General features: G+C 48.0%; 1 protein-coding gene across 1 annotated transcript in view; it reads right to left on the bottom strand.

The window, feature by feature from the left end:
- The window catches only part of TRIM71 (tripartite motif containing 71), a 61,199-nt gene extending 37,398 nt beyond the window's left edge, over positions 1-23,801 (bottom strand). The window contains exon 1 of the mRNA XM_061395752.1: positions 22,837-23,801. Within this exon, the coding sequence (XP_061251736.1) occupies positions 22,837-23,712 (876 nt within the window). The 5' untranslated portion in view covers positions 23,713-23,801. The remainder of the gene's footprint in view (positions 1-22,836) is intronic.
- Between the last annotated feature and the right edge of the window lie 525 nt (positions 23,802-24,326).

Below are 24,326 nucleotides of genomic sequence, written 5' to 3'. Positions count from 1 at the left end.
CATGTCACCGGGCAACTAAACCACGCACTGCAAGTGGAGTCTGCAAGCCACAACTAGAGTCAGTACGCTGCAACAGAAGAGCCCACGGGACACTAAGACCCAACACAGAAATATTTTTTAAAATGCATGTTGGAACCCCACCCTGGTTTTAAACAATCAGAATCTCTGTGGGGTTAGGAGCCCTGGGGTTAATCAATGAACTCCAACAACTTCAGTTGTTAAAACTGGACAAGGCTGATTTAAACAAGAAGCCCTGAAACAGAAAATACAAGCGCAAAATGGGCAGTCACCAAAAATGCTCTTTGCATAAAATACTTTATTTTTCTAACAGCTTAGGACATTTGTTCTTTGTTTCACCTCCAGGCACCTTAACAGAAAAAGTACATTGTCTGATGTTATTTGCATAACATTCAATCCAGGAGTTCCTGCAAAGAAGGGCTGGTGCTGTGTGTTTCAAGAGCAGGGCCCACAGGCCCACATCCAAGCCGCCTTCTGGTCTGGCTCTGCACCTTCCCTGGAGACAGCAAGACAGAGGTGTTTTCAGGGAGGTTCTAATAGCCCTAGGGCCAGAAGACTCCCTCCCAGAATGTTACTCATCTCTGGAACAGAAAATCCAGCAGCTATTGGGATAAGCATAGAGAGGAAGATTAAACAGTTAATTAAAATCCTGCAGAATGGGAGGCAGAGGATTAGCTCACAGGAGGAAAGGAGGGAACTGCTAGCAGGAGGGGTAGGGCCTGCCTAACCCAGCGATCTCTCCCTCAACAAGATCCAATCCAGCCATCACTCCACTGGACAAGTCCCAGCAGCCCTTACTGAAAGGCCACTCGGTAAAGCCTGTCCCAAGAGCTGGGCCACCCCAAGTGCTTTCTTCATCAAAAATGAAAAATGAGTTACTGCTGTATCTTAAAATGCTGACGAATGATAAAAAAAAGGGAACTGGGTGGGGAGGGATCCTCAGAAGTACACTAATCTCTCAGCCCTTCTCATCTCCCCTTGCTCCACCCTGTCCAACCTGCCAGGATTCCCCAGCAGTCCCCACCCAGCTCCACCTGGCTACAGCACCCAGGGGGCCCTTGCTCTGTCACAATCTCTGCAGCCCAGGCCCTGCTGGGAAGGGCTCCAGCCACCACCCCAGTAATCCTACAAGGCTTCCCACTCCACCTCCCAATTACAGAAAACCAAAGGCACCTCGATCAAAAAACCACGTATTCAAGCACCTAACTGCCTAAAGATTCAGAGGGGCCTGGCCCCTGCCCTGGGAGAGGGTCATTTATGACCATTACGGCCAAAGTAAGGCAGGCTCCCAGAGGCCCATAAAACTCCCAGGGAAGGAAGTGGGGATTAACCACTTCCTCCCACTCCTCAAAAAGGGGTTTCAAGCTCCACCAAATTGCAGAAGGGCTCCCTGGGTGGGGGAAATGGGGGACGGGGGTCCAATGATACGACACCCAGCCATAGCCTCTTCCAAGGGACATGACTCACCCCGGCGTCTTTCAGGATGCTTTGATTTTTACAGGTGGGTGCTTTTTGGGTCCTGTTGCCCCCGGAGGTTCGTGGGGACACTCTACCAAGTCTCCTTGCCCCTCAGCATGGGGCTGGACCCTGTCCAGGGAGGGACTGGCGTACATGAGGATCATGTGTTTATCTGACAAGTGCTATGCTCCCTGCAAGTGCTATGCTTCTTTACATACTCATCAGCCCAATTTATTGGATTGAAACGGTCCCATTCCTGGGCAGTTGACAACACCCTCATCTTTCACTCGATTTTTATTGAAACTGATTTCAGTAACTCTTACACAGATCTAGGAAGAGCAGCTTACAAAGAAAAGCCAGTAACATACATGTAAACCAAGTTTGAGCCAACTCATTAGAAAAGGCCCTGATGCTGGAAAAGATTGAAAGCAGGAAGAGAAGGGGACAAAAGAGGACGAGATGGTTGGATGGTATCAACATCTCAATGGACATGAGTTTGAATAAGCTTCGGGAGATGGTAAAAGACAGGGAAGCCTGGAGTGCTGCAGTCCATGGGGTCTCAAAGAGTCAGACATGACTGAGCAACTGAACAACAAGTTGGCTAAGGAGAAGCAAGTCAGCGAATCTCCCTACACTGAAACCAGGAGTTTGGCTCCGAGCTTCCTGGCAGTCAGAGCAAAATGGGCAATTCGCCACAACTACACTGTCAAACCATGAGTTCTCCGGGCAGCAGATGGAGACACAGCAGTGAGCCTGGAAGCCCCCTTCTCCAAACTCCCCAACACACACTCACTCCTGCAGCCTGCTCGCTGGGCTTCTCTTCCCCGCGGTACAGTAACTCCTGCTGAAATCCTGAAGAGACCATCTTTCTCTCTCTTGCTAGAGAAAAGCAGATACAAGTGCCCAGAAGCCCTATGGTATGTGGGACGAGACTCCCCTAAAATCCTCTTGTAGAAATCCCAAAACTGCTTTTCCTAAACTAATGCCCAAACGCTTCAGACAGGAGTGTGCCTCCCCACCCCCCATGATGGCTGGGGTCTTCGGCAGCAACGCACCAGGAGTACGGTCGAGAGCTAAGCTTCTCCCACCTCTGAGCTGGCATCTGGTTTCCAAGCGGAGCCTCCATCTCTCTGCCACCATTTTCAGCAAGGATCCCCAGTGGCTGGGGTGGGGGTGAAGAGGTCAGAGGGCTCCTGTTCTGGGCATTCTGTCCTGTGACTAACTGCTGTCACCTAGGAGAACTCTTCACCAAAAGAGTCTATAGCAGCCCCCAACCCTTAGGCACCAGGGACCGGGACTGGTTTCATGGAAGACATTTTTTCCCAAAAACCAGGAATGGTTTCGTGATGATTCAAGCGCATCCCATTTATCATGCATTTTACTTCTATTATTGTTACATCTGCTCCATCTCAGAGCATCAGGCATTAGCTCCCAGAGGTTGAGGCCCCCTGGTCTGTAGGGCCCAAAGGCAGCGTGGGGGAGGGGTGGGTCCTGCCAGGGGGCTGGGTGGCCGCGGGAGCCTTTCACTGGATTTCAGCCCCTGCAGTAGCTTTAAGGAGTGTCCGGAGAACAGTCATACAAACTATAGCACAGCCCAGTTAAATTTTAATTTCCAACAGACAACAATGTTTGGCAAGCGTGTCCCAAACACTGCACGGGACATATTAAGAAATTGCTTACTATTTACAAACTAGGCATGAAGCGGGGCGTGCCAGAGCCTGCAATCTTGGTCAGGAGGCTTCCTGGTGATTTGGGGATGGGGGGTGTCCCAGCTGGGTGAAGTGACTCCCTGAGAAGGGGAGCCTGGAATTTTGAGGTTACTCATTAGCACAGCAACCAGGGTTTTTTTAGTTTTGTTTTTAATGGGCGGAGGGGTGTTTCGTGTGACTACGGTAAGCACTAAAACGGGTCCACTTAACGCAGCCCAGGGGTGACTGAGCTGGTCTGACGCATCACCCCCCAACCCCCACCACCCGAGCCCTAAGAGCTGCCCCAGGAGCAGAGACCAGGCTTCAGTGGTGCTGGCCACTCAGGCCAGGGCATCCACATTCCAGGAGGCCGCCATTCCCGCCCTCAGGAGGAACAAAGGGCCTGGGGAGGAACTCCTGCTGCCCCAAGCATGGGGGTGGGGTGGTATCCAAACAAAACTGGGCAGAAAAAAGCGCCCCCAGCCAGAGGCCCTGGGGCAGAAGCCCACTCCCCTCCGCGCCCCTCACACGGACAGGAAGGCCCAAGGAAGAACTCCATCTCAGACACTAAAATCCAACCTTCTCAACACAGAATGCAGTTTGGGGGGGCAGGGTCCCTAGCTGTGATGGAGTAAAGTTCAAGAGAGAAAACTCTCTAAAGGAAGCAGGCCAAAAGCTCCAAATGTAATCATTAACTTTATCTTGAGGGTCTTCTTTGTATTCCCGCCAGGGGCTGGCTTTTACAGTAACCCTTTGCAAACATTTCACTGTCCTTCAAAACCAGAGGGTGGGATTCACGGGCCGGTTTTTTAAAACGACAGCTCCTACATCACCACAGATGATGCCAGACAGGTTCCACTCAGGGATCCCCAGCACCAAAGACATTTGGAAGGAGGGGTGCAGCTGGGGTGGGGTCTGGGGAGATTAGCCTGGGCTCTGGCCGGTGTGCTGGGCACCCGCTTTTGGGGACCACAGTGGACAGAGCCTGCAGACAACCTGAGGGGAGATGAGAGACTCCAGGGCCTCAGTGAAGACGACGGGAAGGCTGACACAACTGTAGCGTTCCCTTTTTGAGGGCGGAGATGGTTCCAAGCAAGGGTGACTCCTTTCAGCATCCCCAGCCACAGGTTTGCAAGGGGCCCAACCGCTCCCTGGAGCCTGTTTGAATTAACTCCGCAAACACTGGTTGAACATTTGCTTTTCTGCAGATAACGTTCTAATCGCCACAGGGTACCCAGCAAAGCGCTTCCCAGTTTTGCAGACGCCCTCAAAGGCTCCCAGGCCTTTCTTCCCGGAGGTCCTCGCCCTCTACCTGGGTGGGTCCCACCTCACTCTCACCCCTCTCCCCTTGCAAGAAAAAAAAAAAAATTCTCTTTCAGGCCTTGTATCCGGTTCTCACAGTATCCAACCCTGATTCCGTCCCAGCTTCGGCTCAGCAAAATACTACTTCCTTTGCAGGCAGACCCAGGTTTCGCTGGGGGCGGACGCCAAACCTCAGGAAAGAGGAAAACGGCAGAAACCAACTCTGGATCCCGACAGTGCCTGGGGGTTAAGGACTCCTCCCCTGCAACAGCACTCAATGATCAACTTACTAAAGAAGCTCCTCGGGTCTGCACATGCAAAGCGGCCTAAAACCAGTGGAAGGTGGCCGTGAATGACACAGCCACAGCCCGTTTGGGGCAGGGAACTGCCACCACCCCAAAGTGCAGTGAGTGTCCTCAGTAACAACTCAAGACTTTTCCAAGAAATTCAAAACCAAAATTTTCTGAACAGGGAGTCTTCAGCAATGGAAGTTACCAACTGGTCACCCCAATTGACTTGGCAGGCCTGGAAAGCTATGAGTTTTTTTCAGAAATGTTTGGGACCACATGGGCCTAGATTCAATGATAAGAACCCTCTAAAGCAGCGGTCCCCAACCTTTTTGGAACCAGGGACCAGTTTCGTGGAAGACAATTTTTCCATGGATGGGGTGGGGGTGGCTTGGGATGATCCAAGGGCATTGCATTTATTGCGCACTTTATTTCTATTATTATTACATCAGCTTCACCTCAGATTGCCAGGCACCAGATCCCGGAGGCTGGGGGCCCCTGCTCAAAGGACACAGGACTCCAGCACTCTGCTGGGAGGACTTCATCCCCTCTACTGCATTACGCCTTCCTGAGCCCTGGAACAGTTTTTTTTTTTTTTTAACATGTGAGCATGTAACATCTCATCAACAACAACTTAATGCTTTTACATGCACATGACTCCCCAGAATACCCCAAATCCCTGGTTGCTCTAGTTCCCTGTATGGTGATGTAAGTAAGGGTCCCCAGAAGGCAACCTCCGTTCCAGTCCTTTGTGTCTTCAAACACCCGGAGAGGGCAGACACTCGGCCGGGGTTCAATGAGAAGTGTGTTGATTGAACGGAATTTACTTCCACATTTTCCGAGCAATCCTTGAGGAATTTGCCTCCCAGCAGGCAACTGCTTGCTGGAAAACAATGTTCCCTGACCATTTGCATTGTGGCCCTGAAATGGCAAATGTTTAAGACAGGAAAGAAAGAGAGAATCTGGGCCTTTGCAGAGGATAAAATGCCTCTCAAGGGTCAAGATTTTAGGGTGTTTTACAGCTCCCCCCACCTCAGCAATAAACCAGGACATCAGACCCGGCAACGCTGCCATCCGTCTAATTCACATCCAAAGGTCTGTGTCCCGCTCTCGTCTCCATAAATCCTCCCAAGACCAGAGCAGCAGGCCAAATTCTCCAGACACGAGCTCTGAAAGATTACTGTGGCAACGGAACCTTCTAAGGTGGTAGAAATGTTCCATCATGATCGTGGTGGTGGTACCACAGATGTATAAATTTGCCCGAACTCACCACCAAAATGTGTTTGGGACTTCCCTGGTAGTCCGGTGTGGCTAAGGCTCCACAATCCCAAAGCAGAGGACCAATTTTCGATCCCTGGTCAGGGAACCAGGTCCCCCAACTCAGAATTTGCAAGCTGCAACTAAAAATCCCTCAAATGGCAACTAAGACCTGGTGAAGTCAAATAGTAATAAATAAATGCTTTAAAATGGGTGCATTTGACTATGCCGACACTACACCTCAGCAAAGATGATGATAAATGGCTACTAGGTCTCAAAGACAAAGCGAGATGTAGAACAACAGGTGTATTACAAATGATGCTTTCCAAGCAACTTTATTAACATCAGAGTGTGCCCTATCACAGATTAAATGACAAATACAGTCATGAAGATAATGGTGCAAAAGCACAGGAAAGGAGACCAATGACAGAATCCAGCCTGTTACCAGGAGTTACATCTGGGGAGTGGAATTAGCAAATTGTATATTTTTAGCTACTTAGCACTTGCCTGGATTAAAATGACTACTTGCTTCTCTTCCAGTTAAAAAACCCAATGAAGATTAAAAACTCAGGGAAGAAAAGGCAGGTCTGCAGGACCCTGCCCAATAACTGGCACACAGTAGGCGACAGAACCACCTGTGCTTAAACACTGACCGATGGGCTTCCCTGGTGGTCCAGTGTTAAGACTCTGCCTGCCAAAGCAGGGGACACAGGTTCTGTCCCTGGTCCAGGAAGATCCCACAGGCCACAAGGGAACTAAGCCCGGGCTTTACAGCAAGAGAAGCCATCTCAAGAGAAAGCCCGCGAGCAGCAACCAAGACCTAGTGCAGCTAAAAATACAATTTTAAAAACATAATAACAAACAAAAGCCCACTGACTGATGTCTAATGGGCCTACACCAAACCAAGCATTACCATTTACCTGCTGTCTATTTCCTTAATAGCCATCCAACACCAAAGAGATTTTTAAGAGATCACCTGTATACGACCACAGAGCACGAACATCCAATATACATACATTAAACTGCAACCCAGTTGGCATTCACTGAGCAAAGGTCTTAATACTCCCTTCTCTTCGCCCCCCGTGGACAGTCACAACTGTTTCCCAGAAATTTAAGGGTTCCGAGAAAGAGGGGAAATGAGACCGTTCACTCACAGTCAGGACCTCAGGATCATTGTTCATTCCAGATAAAATTAGATCCCACCTCCTAAGATACACTAAGAAAATATTGTAAGATATGATTAAAGACACAGTATGCAGAGACAATGAAAGACAATCGTCAGTATTGAAATTTAAAATGTATACCAAGTACTGAAATTTAAAATGTATACCAAGTTAAATTAAACTGAGGCTAGCCAAGGACTCTGAAAAATCTGCTGGAAGAAAGAGCAGTATTTATCCAAAATGCCTACGAATTGATTTTTTTTTTTTAAACCCAGAAAAGAGACCCAGGAACCAAGGCAATTTGGGGAGGGAATCCAAATGGTCAATAAACAAAAAGACACCCGCCCCACAGCAATCACAGAAATGCAAAGTCAGTCAACGGACGAGCCATTTTTCTCCCATTAGATTGATGGCAACAGGGCCGGATTGGGTGGGAGGAAATGTGGCTGGCAGGAAGGCAAATTAACATTTCAAATGTGGCTTGCTGGTATCTGCGTGTAAGTCCCTGGCTGGGGGGCTCTTGAGTCACAGGGACACAAATAAGTGGCAATGGCCAATGCAGAGAAAACTCCCACATAAAGGAACAGCTAAATAAATTCCACAGCACGAACACCAAGCCTGGAGCAGTAATCACTAGCAAAGTAAGTACAGGAAAATGTCTATATTAAGACTGTATTTCTATACTCCGTGTGTGTGTGTCTGTGTGTGTGTGAACAGCTGTAAAGGTTTGGTAGGAAACACACCCAAATTACACACTTTGTCTGGGGGTATACTTAAAAAAAATTTCTTACAGATCATCCTAACAAAGATATTTATGTGTTACTTGTATAATTAAAAACAAGGATTCAAGTTAAGTGGGCCAAATCAAGTATTCCTGGGAGGGAACACAAAGTCGCTCTGAGAAAACTCTCAATTTTTCATTCATCCAGCAACTACAAGCTGAGCAGGCTGAAGGAAGGAAGGAAAGGTCAAATAAATAACAGTCACAGACATATACGTATTCAGAAAAATCACCACCCGAATGACAAGCGCTGGGAAGTCTTAGGCACAACTCAGGTAAGGAAAAAGCAAAACAAAACTCAGTTAAGGGAAAAAAACCCAAGTCAGTCAAAGAAAGAAAGGAAAAAAACTTCTCAATGTTGTTAAAAGAACACAAATTTTAAACAAAACTGTTACCTCTTCCCCCTTTCATGGACCCGATCAAATGTTTGCAAATGTTGAAAGGTTTTTATTAAGCACGCACTCATCCGGGTTCCTCTTTTGAGGTCACTGAGGCAAACCTGTCTGCCTTTACCCCCAAGATGGGATGAGACCTTCCCACCGTGAGTGGCAACATGTGCAAATGCCAACTCAAAGTCAAGGAACCAAAATGAGAAAAGCTTGGCAGACAGGACAGAGATACCGCCCCAATTATTTGTTTAGACTCCTGTTTTCTTAACCTGTTGGAACCTCAGAACACTGTGGGCTTCCCCCATGCAACACCCAAGCCTCACCAAGCTATACAAGCCAACATCGGGGCTTGTATTGTATTGAGTTGGAAACGCAATCCTTTCTCCCAAACTAAGGCCAAATATCTCCTCCTCATCCTCATCATTCCATCTTATGCATTTCTTAGATTTTATTCCCATATATTTATCTGTGGCTTTCCACGACGTTTTTTTTCCTTTGGTGGAGAAGAAGAGAATTGATTTTGCATCCCAACAGGCAAACCATCGAAAAAAACCTTGAAAGTAAGTTCCAGGAGGCTAGAACAAATAGACACTGATGAACATTACGTTCAGAAAAATTCTGAGCTTGGTTCTGCAGTAGACCCCATACGACCAATGCAGGGGGAGAAAACACGTATATGAATGCTGGAAACAGTCAAGTGTGAACACCATCCCTTTTATGAGGGAAAAATGGTTACTTTCCCAATTCTAAACACGCTGCATTTTCAGTCTGAGATGCCCAGATAGAGTGCCGTTCTTTGCATGTTCCTGTATGTTACTAAGATTTCAATGTAATTAACAACTTCACCTCCGTTCTTAGATCTCAAGGCACACCTGTCTTTTTACTGTACAGCATACTTAAGGGAGAATAACAAGATTAGAGACTTAGCAGCTGCTGTGAACCTCAAATGTTGCCTACAAGGAACTGCTATCTCGGGCTCGGAAAGGATTCTGCTAGGCCCTCGTAACTTGGTTCTATTCACCACCATAAGTATCAACAACCTCAATATGAAATGTCCTTTTCCCCTATTAATCTCCCATTTACAATGGAGACACTTGTCCATCTACACTCCACGGAAGCGATTTTTTCCAGGACTCCCCTAAAAGCTCCAGATATTTGGGGTGGTCCATCACTGATCAGAGTTATATTTATTTTTTACATGCACCCATGTAGCTTTTAAAAAATCTGGTTAAACTGGTAAAGACAAATTTTCCTCTTTGTATATGCCTCCTGAAAGCTCTGATAAAGTTAATATAATAAAATGGAAATAAAAACCAAAGAGAATTGTTCTGTAAAGTTATTAATAAAGGGCAGAGGGAAAAAAAAAATCAACAAAGGGCGAGGCTACTGGGGGGCAGACAGATGCTTCCCCTGTCCCCTGCAGCACAGCCTCCAAAGCAGCTCCTGCAACTCTGAATTTCTGTCTTCACTTATATTTTTAAATTTTGTATTAAAAAAAGAAAAGATGATTTACAGTATCACGTTAGTGTCAGGTGTATGGCACAAGGATTCAGTTTCACACCTATGTTAAAGTATATATTCCTTCCTTTTCAGATTCTTTTCCCTTATAGGTTAATACAAAATACTGAGTACAGATCACCCACTGTGATCTACAGTGAGTCCTTGTTCATGTAAATATATATGTAGTGTACCCTGCACTTTTTCATCAGGAAATACCCCATCTGATCCTCAAACAGAAAAGACAGCCCTAGGCAGACAAATGCAACTGTTAGCATCCTACAGAGTGATGTGGGAACTAGTCTCAGAGCCACTCAACGTTGCTGACAAATGTTCCAGGATGAAAATCGGGACTCCAGCTGGTGACAGTGACCACCAAGACTCAACACAGCACTACTCCTATTTCAGGCATCAACACAGTCACCATGGCTGAAAACAGGAAACAACGCGCCCTTCAGCTGGGGAATGTGAAAACTATGGTACATTCATACGGTGGAAAACGACTCAGCAAGAAATAGGGAGGAACCACTGACACCAACCACCTGCCACCTGCGAGGACTTGTGAACGCAGCCTGGCAAGTGGAAAAGGCCCAGATTCGAGGATCCAACACTCTCAGATGCCATTTCATGACCTTCTGGAGAAGACCAGACCAGAGGACTAGAGAAGAGGTCGGAGGCTGCCTGAGGCTCTGAGACGGGTATTGTGGGGTGATGAGGTGCTCTTTAGAGCCTGGAGTGATGGCACTCTCCGCCCTTGTCAAAAGGTGCAGAAGTGTACGCTAAAAAAGAAAGATCAATTTTACGATGTATATGTTTACCTCAATACGCAAAAACCAATGCCAAAAACACTAAAGAAGAAATCACTGAACTTAGTCAGAAATGAGGTTTTCCCTCTCAGCCTTGGGCTCTGCAGCTGAAACTGCCCCCTCAACTGTAGGGCAAAGCCTGGGGGGCAGGTCATCCCAAAGGCGGAGGAGAGGAAGGGGAAGCAGGGACCCGAGCTCCTTCCTGCAGGGCCAAGGCTCCTCCCCTCCATGAGGTCAGAGCCCTGATGGGCTGGAAGGGTCTAGAGTGCAGTCAGGGAGGTTCCCACAGCAGTCCCTGTGCACCAGAGCTGTTGGCCCAGAGCACTGCCTTTGAGGAAGAAGGGCGAGTCCCCCAGTAGCAAGCTGGCTGGATAAACAGGCCCCATGAAGAAAAGGGATTCAAGGCTGTTCTGCTCACTGCTCTGTCCCCAGGGCCTCCTACTTTCCACCAAAGCTGAGTTCATAGGCATACAGGTCTGCTTACACAGAAATTTTCTGCACCGATTTCATTTTTACTTAAAACTGTGTAATTTATACAAACAAGTACGGAGGACACAGGGCTTCCCAGGTGGCTCAGCGGTAAAGAATCAGCCTGCAATGCAAGAGCCACAGGAGATGTGGGTTCAATCCCTGGGACAGGAAGATCCTCTGGAGAAGGAAACAGGGCTACAGCCCTTTGGGTCGAAAAAGAGTCGGACACGACGGAAAGCCTGACCACGTACACACACGGGAGGACACACACAGGTCTGGGAACAACAGAGGCTGTGTCCCCCCTGTAAGCAAGCCCAGGGCGCGGCTGAGTGCTGCCTGCTGGGTTAGCACGCTGGGTTAGCAAATAGCAAGCTGGGTTAGCACGAGTGTGAACACACAGACGGGACTGGGCACTGCTAACTCCGGCTACCTTCTAGTCCCCCTCAGCCCAGGGTCTCCCCCACGTTTTCATGAAATTTTCAAATGGAATCAAGCACCAAGGGGGAGTCCATCTTCCACGAAGTGCTGCTTACCGAGGTCTGACTGCTTCTTAGCTTAAACCCACCCCCCGAGTGGGCCACACCTCTGCTTTGCCAGCTGCATCCCTGTGACTCCAACACTAGGGAACTTGACGGGGAGAAAGGTTTTGCTCTAGGAGTTCTGCTTCCTGGGTGTGCACTTCCTTCAACAGACTTCTCTAATCCAGCGTCACGAGTCGTTCCAGTGGCAGCACCTGATTTCAGGTTTCTAACGCTGACCTGACCCGCAGGAACCCACAGGAGTATTAACAACTCCCAACTTTTTCCTCTTCTCATCTCCCAACCCAAGGAAGGGAGCTGCTTCCCACAGCTGCTACCCGCCAGCCAGGCATGCAAGTAGCGTCTCTCCTTGCATTGCAATTTCCCAAATAAAAACTCACGAAGAACTCAAATAACAGTCAATAACGCTTTACGTTAAATTACCTGTTACAGTAACTAAACGTGACTCTGGCTCCAGACTGATAAGCTCAGCTATTTCCTCTACTTATCAATAGTCACCCTCCTAAAAAGGGAAGTCCCTGGCAGTCCAGCGGTTAGGGCTCAGTGCTTTCACTGCAGCTATTGAGTCTGGTCCCTGGTCAGAGAAGGGAGATCACGCAAGGTGTGCAGATGGCAGGAGGGAAAAAAAAAGGAATGGACCTCTAAAACTACAGTAATTTCACTCTTGGATAGGTATCTGGAAAAATTAAAACTTCAAAAAGATACCTGCACCCAATGTTCACAGCAGCACTACTTACCATAACGAAGACAAGAAAGCAACTGAAGTGTCCCTCCACAGATGAAGGGATAAAAGAGATATATACACTACTCAGCCACAAAAAGAAACTTTGCCACTTGCAGCAATGTAAATGGCCCAGAGAATATAATATGCTTAGTGAAAAGTCAGACAAAAAGTATGACATCACTTATTTGTGGAATCTAAAAAATAAAAACAGGAAACAGCAAAACAGAAACACGCACAGACACAGAAAACAAACTAGTGGTTACCAGTGGGGAGGGGCAAGATCGGGGCATAGGATCAAGAGGGACAGAGTACTGTGTATAAAATGCACAAGCAACAAGGATATACTGTGCAGCAGAGGAACTCATACTCATTATTTAGGAATAACTTTTAACGGTATAATCTATAAAAATACTGAATCACTATGCTGTACATCCGAAATTAATATACTACAGTAAATCAACTATACTTCAATTTTACAAGATGGGGAGGGGGAGCCTAACACCTTTCTTAGGGATGCTGAAAGGCAAAATCAGATAAAAGATCGCAATCACAAACACTCTATAGTCAAGCCAATGCAGCTGCTAGAAGCCAAAAACCACTCCTGCCTTCTTTCCATCTTCTACCTAAATCCCATCGTTCTCCAAGATTCCTGTCTTTCAGCCCAAACTCAGCTCCCTATCAGAACCTGTTCAGAGGCCATGAGAGCTTGCTTTAACATTTAGATTTCCTCTAGTAATGTAAATAAAACCACATATAAAGTAGACACACAGGAAGCCAAGAATCCCTCTGCCCCATTCAAACAACTTTCTTCCAGTTTCATCCTCCCAGCGAGACTAACCAGAGGCTTGGCAAAGAGCACAATTCTAAGCAGCAGACATCCAAGTGTTTTGATGACAAATCCTAACACATCAAGTCCTCTGTCAGCAATAAGGAACTGCCCCAATTATTTCATGGTATCAAATATCATTTGGCCATCAACCAGAAAACATTTTTTAAGAAAGATAAGCAGCTTATTTAATTTCATGAAGAAGGAATTTTACCCGTTTGACTGCAACTTGCAGGAAACGTTGAAGCCAAATTTTTTTCACGATACTGAAAACATTTTTTCTAGCTCCTTCTTCAAAGCATCTTCATGTAAATCATAACTTCCCTCCATAAAGTTCTCAAAAACTACTTCAACCATTTCCATCTGAAAGATCAGAAATCAAGGATAAGTGACTTGTCCAAGGTCTCACAGTTACTTCAGGGTGACACTGGGCTGTGAGCCCAGGTCTTCTTACCAAGAAGCTACAAGCATCTTCCCATTCCGTGGCTTGAAAAAGAAGTCTCCTTTGTTTCTGATAAGAAAATAAAGGCAGCACCACCATTTTCCATCACCACTGGGAACCAGCAATCCAGAAATCATCTTTCTCAATTTGGTCCTTAAGGCCACCAACATCAACCAAGGCCAGATCTGGCATAAAAGCCCCAAACCCACTGGTGTTAGAATATTTGCTCTGACGTGCTGAGGCCTCAGGGTGAGCCTGTGTTAGAGGTGGTTGGCAGAGGAAGCATCCTTCTCACTTCGATACTGAGAGACCTCCTATGAGACTTATGCATCATTTCAAGAGATTAAACTCAAGGCCTCTTCCTTGCTAAATTACTGCTCTGACAACACATTAACTCTAGAAGGAGAGGCAGTCACAGCAACAATGGTCACACTTGCTTTTGCCAAGCTGTACCTGTGCGTGCATTCTCAGTCACAAAGTCGTGTTTGACTCCTTGTGATCCCATGGACTGTAGCCCACCAGGCTCCTCTGTCCATGGAGTTCTCCAGGCAAGAATACTGGAGTGGGTTGCCCTTTCCTTCTCCAGGGGATCTTTTTAACTCAGAGACTGAACCCGTGTTTCCTGCACTAGCAGCTGGCATCTTTACCACTGAGCCCAGGAAGGCTCCAGCTGTAAATTACATGTATGTCTAATTTTCTCCTTATTAAAAAAAAAAAAAAAAAAAGACCAAAACCAAAATAAAACACAAGAAGCTAAAGATTCAAACAATAAATTTAGCATTAAATTTCAGACTTTTAAGGACTAGTTTCAAAAATATAATTCTGGACTTCCCTGGCTAAGACTGCACTCCCAATGCAGAGTCCAGGTTCCACCCCTGGTCAGGGAACTAAGTTACACACGCTGCAACTAAGAGTTCCTATGCCGCTGCTAAGACGCAGTGCAGCCACATAAATACAGAAATATTTTAAGACATAATAATATATTTGCCAAATACTGTACATAAATTAGCAGAGCAGAGTGCTGGACCAGGCAAGTTCCTGCTAAAGTCACTTCACCACCCCAGCCTGTCTCCCCATTTGTAAAGCAGCAGTTTTTCTATCATGATTTAAGGCCTTTCTTGTGATAACTGAGGTTTCCTCTTCGGGAACACCTAAACACGCAACTGATAACACCGTGAAATTAGAGCTTATAAAATATTCCAGTCTATGAAATCAAACTGTTCCCTTGAGCAAGTTGATCTCTTTCCTTGAAATGCCATGGTCCCCCCAAAAATCAAGACTTTAAAGATTAATGATTCTCAACACATCATATAAAATGTAAACACAAACACTGGCCTTCCACCAAAAATAAAAAAGCCACAAGCATTGATGTAGCCTGTAAAGACACTTGTGCCCATCTTTCCGCTGGGCTCAGGGAGCCCTGTAACCCAAAGACGGTCTAGACCAGAAGTTAAAGTTGAGGGCTAGTTTTTCTGGAGTGAAATGAAGTTTATGCATGTCTCTCCAGTTTACCTTCCATTACTTGAAAGAATCACTGCATCTTTCCAATTAGACCAGAGTAAACTGACAGAAGCCAGTTTCCAACATCGGCAAACAGTTTTCTTCTACAGCATCCTCTTTGGAGGCAAAAGGATGGGGTGAGGAGTCTGCTTCAAAACTCAACAGCTTATTAATTACAAACAGCAAGGTCCTCTTACTGTACAGCACAGGGAACCATTATTCAGTATCCTATGATAAAACCATAATGGAAAACAAATACTAAAAAAAGGAATAATGTATATATGTATTAACTGAATTACTTTGCTATTTAACAAAATTAATAATATTATAAATGAACTACACATCAATAAAAAAAATTAAAAAAAATGTTTACAGGGACTTCCCTGGTGGTCCAGTGGTTAAGAATCTGGCTTACCAAGGCAGGTGAAGCAGATTCCATCCCTGGTTGGGGAACTAAGATCCCACATGCCAGGGAGCAACTAAATCGGCATGCCTGCTAAGACCCAACACAAATAAATAAATAAATAATTTAAAAAATATTTACAATTGCCTTCTAGTGTGCTATAAGACACTTTAAATATATTAATTGGAATGCTTACAACACTGCTAAGTGTTACAGATGAGAAAACTAAGGTAGCACAAGAAATCTCAAAACCACATTGTCTAAGAGTGGTTAAGTAAAAATAAACCTAAAAAAAAAACATTTTTCCAACTATACCAAAATGTCCTCTACTATATCCACTTTTCTGCTCAGCACTTATCCAGTACAAGCCTAGAGATGATCCTCAGAAAAAGATCTTCCTCTGACACTTATCTTAAAGAGAGGTAGAGGATACAGACCAAAATCTTCAATGTGGTCTGCCCAAACACACCGTAATCATGACTGCTGATGCCACCTCTTCACCATTCTGGTTTTTTTAAACACCTGTGCTGAAGATGTTCTATCAGATCCATGTGCAGCAAAATCTCCATGTCCAGACTTTTTCTTAGAAGAACACCTTTAGAATTATGTCAGTTGGTCAAAGATATGAAAGAAGTTTGCAAAAACCTATTGTCATTTCAAGAAAAGAAAACACACACACACATCTTCAATTGTGAACAGTTAAGGCTAGATGGAAGGAAACGGCTGACTGAACTTTTCAGGAGTGACAACTAAAGGATACAGTTGCTGACTTTTGACAGAGGCTCAAAACCAACTCAGGGACCCTCAAAATTCATAGGGTGTGGGAGCCAGGAAGGGAGCCCCTAGTCTACACAACTGACCTGATCCACTTCATTGTCTCATGCACACTGCTCTGCTTCATGCAAGTCCCATTAATGTCGGCAGAATGTGCAATTTGCACAAGTTTGTCAGATAAGCAATCACAGTCAAGAATTTAGCCCTGGCAGTCCAGGGGTTAAGACTCCCGCACTTCCACTGCAGGGAGCGTGGGTTTGATACCTGGTTGGGGAACTAAGATACCACATGCCCCCTGGTGTAGCCAAAAAATTTTTTTAAATAAATTATGCCCTTATTCATGATCAGGACTCCTCTTCCCAATATTTACAACTTCAACTTGTAGTCTGTATATTACTGAAAGCAGTATCACTAAAGAATACCACTTCCTTCTGCAAAGCAATTATCCTTCAATAAAAACTTAATTAAAAAAAAAAAAAAAAAGACCACCACTTCCTTAGGGCAACTGTGTGGAATATTGTTTTTGAACAAATTACTAATTTCTCATGTCTACTGATCCTTAAACTGGGATCATTATACAGATGTACTAAAAACAGGACTCACTTGGTAGGAACTGACACTCAGGTAAGAAAAATCTACATAAAAGAGGACAAAACAAAACATTGGTCTGATAGCTTCAGATTAAACCAGAATCTCCCCAAATTTCAGCTGGTTTTGAGTGGGAGATGAAAGCCAGGAGTTAGGGGTCTTCCCCTGTTTCATTCCACCCTACCTTCAAAGCCAACCGCAAGCAAAGTAAAACACGAAGGAAGTGGAAGATGCCCTCTGAGGAGGCAAAGAATTACGCTGGAATACGGTTTAAGCCAAAGTTTCAGATGTAAATTGCCTACGCTCAACCCCCCACACCCCTCCCAATTTTTCTGTTAACAAGTCAGAGCCTTGTCAATCAAAACAGTCAATCTGGTTTCAGTCAACTAGGTTTGTGGATACAGACAAAACCTCAAAGGGAGGAGAATAATTTAGGACTGAAGAAGCGGGAGGTCGCATCAGCTGAAGAGGAAAGATGGCTCAGGCTTCCTCCTCCAAGTCACAAAACTTGAAACCTCAAGGGAAGCCAGAACAGAGTGGGCTGCGAGGGTGGCATCTTGCTCCCTTTGGGCGACTGTAATTCTTATCAGTACCTTTTCCCTCCCTTCCAAAATAACAGAGGTGGCACAAACAGCCTCAGTGAGTCAAGCCCTGAACTCTTTGTTAGTGTTATGGGGAAAGGCAGGAGGAAACCGCCTGAGTGGTAGAATTCTTCTCAATCTTTCGTTCAAGTGTCATGAAGAATGACATCGAATTGGTCCTTTATTCCCTAAGAATGAATACATCTGAAATAAACCTTGCCCTGTGAGAGGAACTGGTGAGAATAAGCAACCCATGTGACTTCAGTAAGCCCCAAAGGAAATAAAATTTGGAGGGGGTTAAATGTGAGAGCTATATAGAATTATCAAGTAAGTTAAAATTCTTCATAAGCAGAAAAAGTTTATAAACTCTTTCTTCTCCTGGCAAACTACTTCAACAACAAAAGAATTTGAACCGTTTCACCTCATTTATGGCTTCCTCCAAAGCTAACTCCTTTTCTACATATGCGAAGTTGGTTGTTTTTTTTTTAATGAAAACATAAGAAGCAAAACAGTTGTGCTCAAAATTTTACATGTGCAGAGAAATTAGGAAACTCTACATTTTAATGTTGGTTTTAGTGCCCTGAAATCTGAAAAGGACTCCCTGGAATTAGCATTTATAAGTAGCTAAAATGGGAAGGAAAGCTGGGATGGAAAAAGGCAATTTTACTCAGTCTTTAAACACTTTCAGACTGCTTTAGTCCTACAACTATTTAACTTGTAAACACTGAATCATAAAGAACGTATAGTGCTATCAAACGAACTGAAAGTACCCATTTTCTTCCTAAAATATTTTCCTTGTTTGCAAAATATATATTCCTAGCATTGGAAATAAAGATCCTGTAGACCAAAACTAAGTCTATGCAACTCTCAAACTAGTGTTTACTCCTTAGCAAGAAAAATTGGTCATAAGTCTCCAGAGACAGCACTTATTCCACAACAGCCTCAGGATCACCAGCATCCTTTCTGACTCTCGGCTGTGCCTGTGAGGCAACCTTACCAGCACAGCTTGCCAAACTAGCCACTTGCCTGGGAGCCATGTTGGTGAAACTCATCTTTGTGCAGTTTATGGAAGACCAGGCACATTCCTCCAATCACATGTGAATATTTTTTTAAAGTTCACAGTGTAGAGATTATATTCAAAATTAACATACTGACAAGTCAATAGTGAACATTTCTCTCCCGGAGGTTTTCCTCAAACATTTTCATAATTCAACAGATTTCAATCTACAAATATCCACCTGCTGAACTGGATTCAAAGCAGGAACCTTCCAACTATTTCCAAGGTATGGAAGGTCTGATTTTCCGGTAAATAGGTGAGATGTGTGTGCTAAGTAGACATACATCTACCAAGTCCTATCGAACTGGTAGAGGATGCAGAGCAGAAACAACTAGAATGCACATTTTTACTCATTTTTTACTCTTGTCCTTAAACAAAAAAACCTCTTACTATAAATTTTACAATTTACAAGGCACACACATAATTTTAAAACACAAAGGGATGCATGCCTGAGAAAACTTAGCCTCTGCAAATACAGAATAAAATATATTGATGCCAATTAGGGTAAAGTCGCCATTCATAGGAACTTATTCAAAATAAGATACAAGAGTACATTCCACAATCAATTATTTTAGGCAGCAAACCTTCTTCCTCCAGGTTGTTTGGAGCTGATTTTTGGAGAGTGGTTTCCTCAATATTTGGGGTCAACATTTAGGATCATATTGAATTGGAATTCTAGAACCTATCTTCCAGGGAGTTTGTTACATACACACACACACAGAAATAAACTGCATTAGTCCCTTCATCCCACTTTCCATTCAGCAAACTCAGGAAAATCCACCCCCACTCCCACCTTCCTAACTGGGAACCAACATTGCCATCTTCGGGGTCTACAAAGAAACCCTCAGCTCAAGATGGCAACTAGGTCACCCCTGCCCTACTCCCAAGTGACAGGGCCTTTCCGGGGACCGGAACAGGCTCAGACCCCACTCAGCTTCTCCCATTTACAGAGCGCTGCCGCCCGGCCCTGAACACACACACACCCTTTCTACTCCTAGTGTCGCCTCCGAGGCAGCCAAGGAAGAGCTTGCTTCCCACGTGCAAGCAACACAACATTTAAGGGCACCTCGTGACGACGGGAGCCGCGCGCTCCGGTCCAGATCTGCGCCCCAGTTCTCCCCGCAGATGCCTGCCGACCCTGTCTCGGGCCCGCCGCGTCCGGCTGGCGGAGACCGGCTCCGGACTGGTCGAGTCGCCTCCGCCCGCCACTCCCAGGCCCCGTGGGAGGCGCGCGGCCAGCGGTCCCGGGGCGCCGACCACCCACCCCCCGCTCGATTCCCAGCCTGGCCGCCCGCCAGAAGGCCTTTTGGACTGACCGCCACCGAGGCAAAAAACCCAAACTCTCGTTTCTTGCCTGGACCAAATACAGAGTAGGAGGAAGCAACCTTCATTCCGCTGGAAAACCCAGCTCCCTTCTTTTAGTTTTCCGGTTAATGTTTTAAACCAACGCTCAGAGAACCATCTTGTCACGCTAGCGGGGATGCTTAAGGAACGCAGTTTGGGGGAAGAGACCCGACCGGCTACCCTCCTCGATGCCAACTGTTGGACGCACTCTCCCTAAAATTAAAGGGGAAGAGCCAGGCATGGGGGTCCCCTTGCCCAAGGTCAGGTGGCATCAGTCACCATAAGACAAGGGCAAGCTGAATTATTTCATAGAGCCTGTTGACACCGGAGCAACTCAGAACAGCACATTTCAAAAATCGAAGCAGACTGTACCCATTGAAAATCACACGGATTTAGGCATTCCTTTCATCACTATCAGAGGACAAGGCGGTCATCTTCCATAGTGACCTCAGGCTCTTTTCCCAATCGGAAAAGGGGCTTTCTGAAGGCACATCATTCCGAAACTATTAAAGATCACTCCCTTGGAAGGAGAGAAAGAATTTAGGCCAGGGCTGGGACCCCCTGGGTGAACCAGGTGCTTTTCCTCTGAACATCTGACTTTCCCATTCACAGCCCTGGTCTGTCCCTTTAAACTTAAATTCGGTAACATTCCAAACCCAGGAAATATTAAAAAGGTCTAAAAATTAATTTCCAAGTTTTCTTCTTTAAAACCAACAGGGGGGCAGGGGGAGTAGAGTTTGCTCAAAACTGAGAAAATTTCGTGTTTTTAAAGGTTAGTTGGTCTAACAGTGTAGTATCTTAATGCCTCTGCCCAACAACTTCATCAGAACTGCACACGTTAAAAAATAGAAATGTTCAGGGCATCCAGGTACCTCCCAGGGTGAGGGGAACACCGCTCACTTCACACACTCCCATACTATTTGAATGGTTTTATAATTTGAAAAGTATATAAACCTTTTACAAGTCTGGCAACACTGAGCATGTACTGTTTTAACCCAAATAAAACGTATACGGATCTTTAACTGGGAATATAAATAAAACCTGACATTTAAACTCAACTGCTGAGAGGGAGGGTTCCATCTACGCCCCTGCCAGGAGGGAAACGGGGGCGGATTCGAGGCGCCCTCTCCCGCCTCCTCCCCGTTGACACTAAACTTCCCAGTGAGTTGGTTCCCTCTTTCCATTCCCGAGATTGGGATTCAGATCTCTTTTACCTCAATCCATTTTTTGAAAGAATCTGCTAGAAACATTCAGCCCTGAATGTGGGAAAACTTTCAGAAGAGTCCATCCAAAGCTTTAAAAAAGGAAGGCAAAGAATAACGGCCCGCCTAGGCTTCGTACCCAGAAAGAAACTTTGAAAATGAGGGATCCACAAGAAGTAGATTAGAATTTCAACTTTTTTCCAATAGAAGAAGCCGGCTTAAGGCCAGCAAGCAATAGCTCCGCCCTCCTCCCCAAATAACAGGTTAGAAGTGGAAAAGGCTGCGCGGGGCAAGCCTCAGCCGCGCTCGCAGCCAGCACGCCCACCCCACCTCTCAGGCGGCGACTCCCACAAGGACTCCTATTCCCCTGCAAGGCGAGTCTAGCATCACGTCTCCCCGAGGGACTACAGGTAGATCCCATCAAGGCACCGACCCTCTCAGCAGAGGCTGAGCCTCAAAACGTTCGGCCCCTTTCACTCATGGGCTCCAATAACTTTAAAGTGGTACACGAGGTGAAAAATATACAAGAAAGGTTTATTCCACCAACAGCCAAGAGCCAAGTGAGCCCAAAGGCTGCCCTTCAGCCCGCGGGCTCTACGTGCCCGGTTCGAGCCGCGTACAGCCGGGATCGGCTTGTTCCCCAGGGGCAGTCGAGCCACAGGCTGAACGGGGTGGGGACACCTCCCAACCTGGGAAACCGGTTCCCGGAGAGACCGAAGCCGGGGCAGGCGGGGGCAGCCCGAGGACTTCCAGCTGGGTGAGGGCAAGCAGCAAGGTACCCCCCCCCCCCCCCGCCCCAACGCGCAGCTCCGGGCGCAGCGGTGGCCCACGAGGCTCATGTCCACACAAGGGAGGTTCAGGGGCCAGAACGCGCTTTTTCTCCACGTTACGGAAACGGAACCTCGGGAGGTGGAGACCCAAGGCCCTCACAGATCCGCAACTGCCCGCTTATCCCACACAAGGAGGTATCCCAACTACAAGTATAGTCCGCCCTCCTGATCGCGCACGTGGAAAACCAGGGCATTTCGGGCACGTGTACCCCACACTCACCCACTCGATCCCCTAACTCCTGGCCAATGCCTTACTTAAAAGCAACCATCGAGGAACTTTAAACAAACAAAACTAAAGTGGGGGAAAAACCTAAACAGGAGTCCTCAGTATGCCAGGAGGCCTCTAGTGTACCCCCACAAGACCACATCTACGCACGCACACACACACACGCCTCCATCCCGTGCCTTACTTAAAACAATAGCCTGCCCGTTTTGTCAAACAGAAACGAGGAAACCAAAGTCTCTAAAGAGCGGGGGTATCTCCAACCTCGGGAGCTGTCTGGGGGAGCAGAGTAGGGACCCTCGGCCACGGAGGCCAGGTCTACACAGTCAAACATCTGTGTTACCCCAGCTCCTGCCTATACTGGAGACAGCGATTACCACGTTTGGCCAGCCAGAAAATTAGATATGGAAGCGGGAGGAGGGGAAGTTCGCGTCTGGGACCCTCTGTGGCCAGCACACAGAAGCCAGCTCTTCTCCGCACACACAGGGTCGTCGGCTCCATGGCAGTTGACTGCCACGTAGTCAAAAAGAAAAATGTAAAAATCCGGAAGGGGAAGAAGACTCTCTCCTTCAATCGGGGACCTGCCCGGAGACCCCTGCGAACACCCCCGCAGCTCCCCTGGGGCCCAGACCCGCTGCCCAAGTCGCCGGGCCTCAGTCCCCCGCGGGAGCGGTCCCCACACTCACCTCGTCGTCGTGGTGCTGGCAGAAGCCGAGGCGCTCCGGGAAGACGGAGAGGAGGGAGAAGGGAGCGCCTGGGAAGGGCGGCCCGAGCCCGAGCTGTTGCGCCGCCGCCGCAGCAGCGGCTGCAGCGGGACCTGGCGGGCCGCGTTCGATGTAGTGGTCCTTGGTGAGGCGCACGCGCTGGTGCGCGCGGACGCAGTTGTCGCACAGGTGCTCCTGGCAGTCGAGGCAACGCGACGAGGCCGCGTTGCCCTCGTCGCAGGAGCTGCAGCCATGGGGCCGGCGCAGCAGCAGCGCCGACGGGGAGCCTGCGGGGCCGCCAGGCGCCGAGCGCGGCGGCGCAGGCGGCGGCGGCGCGGGAGGGAGCGGCGGCGGCGGCGCCGAGGCGGCCGCGCGCGGGTGCGCGTGGTGCGCGTGGTGCCGATGGTTGCTGCCGTGGCCGCCCGCGCCCGCTGCGGCGCCGGCCCGCCCGTTCTTCGGCGGCGGCTCGTCGGCCGTGGCCACCACGGCGTCGAGCAGGTTGCTGAGCAGGAAGGCGGACGAGGGCAGTGCGTCCATGCCCGCCGCCTCGGCCAGAACGACCTTCTGGTCGCACACGGGGCAGCGCAGCTTGAGCGGCTCTCCCGGCGCGCCGCCGCCGCCGCCCGCCGCCGGCAGCCGGTGCGCCTCGAGGCACGGGCGGCAGAAGGCGTGCAGGCAGGGCAGGACGTGCAGGCGGCGCGCCGCGGCCCCAGGGCCCCCGCCGCCGCCCCCCGACGACGTGGACGTCTGCGAGGATGACGACGACGCCGACGAGTTGGAGGAGAGCGGCGCCGGCGAGCCGCACATCTCCTTGCACAGCAGGCAGATCTGGAAGTCGGTCTCAGGGAACGAAGCCATTTGCAACCAGGCCCGGAGGAGGGAGGAGACCAGAGAGGAAGAGGAGGAGGAGAGCGCCGACGAGGTGGGTGGGGGAGCCGCCGACTCACTCAGAAAAAAGGCATCGATTAGGCCTACGCACGGGAGCCGGCACCAGAGCGGCGCGGCCGGCTCGGCCTCGCCGCGTCCGGCCCGCGCGCTGCCACCCGCGACGCAGCGGGCATTAAATGCCACTTTCCAGAGGCGACAAGGATTTCTCCCGGAGGAGGACGCGGGAGCCGTGCGCCTTCCGAGGCGGGAGCGCCGGAACAAGTCCCGACACGCGAGGGGCGAGCGGGGGCAGGGAGGTCAGAGGACTCCTGGAGCAGCTGCAGCTTAGCTTCTCGCCAGCCGAGGGGAATTGTCCCCCACCCCCAAGTTAAGTCCGCTGTGCAATCCCAGTCCCGGCTTGAGAGGCAGAATTTGGTTCGACGAGTATATCGTGCGTGGGCTTTTCTTTAAATGGATTTAGTCTCTTCTTGGGACAGGAAGGCTCCCCAAACTAGTAAAGGCGGGAGCGGCGCGACGCCGAGCCCGTGTCCCCCCGCGCGATGCCAGCCGCCCCACCGCATGACGCGGCGGCCAGGGGCTCCTGG

This window comes from Bos javanicus, chromosome 22 (genome assembly GCF_032452875.1).
Source record: "Bos javanicus breed banteng chromosome 22, ARS-OSU_banteng_1.0, whole genome shotgun sequence".
NCBI lineage: Eukaryota > Metazoa > Chordata > Mammalia > Artiodactyla > Bovidae > Bos > Bos javanicus.
Note: the sequence above shows the minus strand (reverse complement) of the source record. Positions and strands in the feature narration are given on the sequence as shown.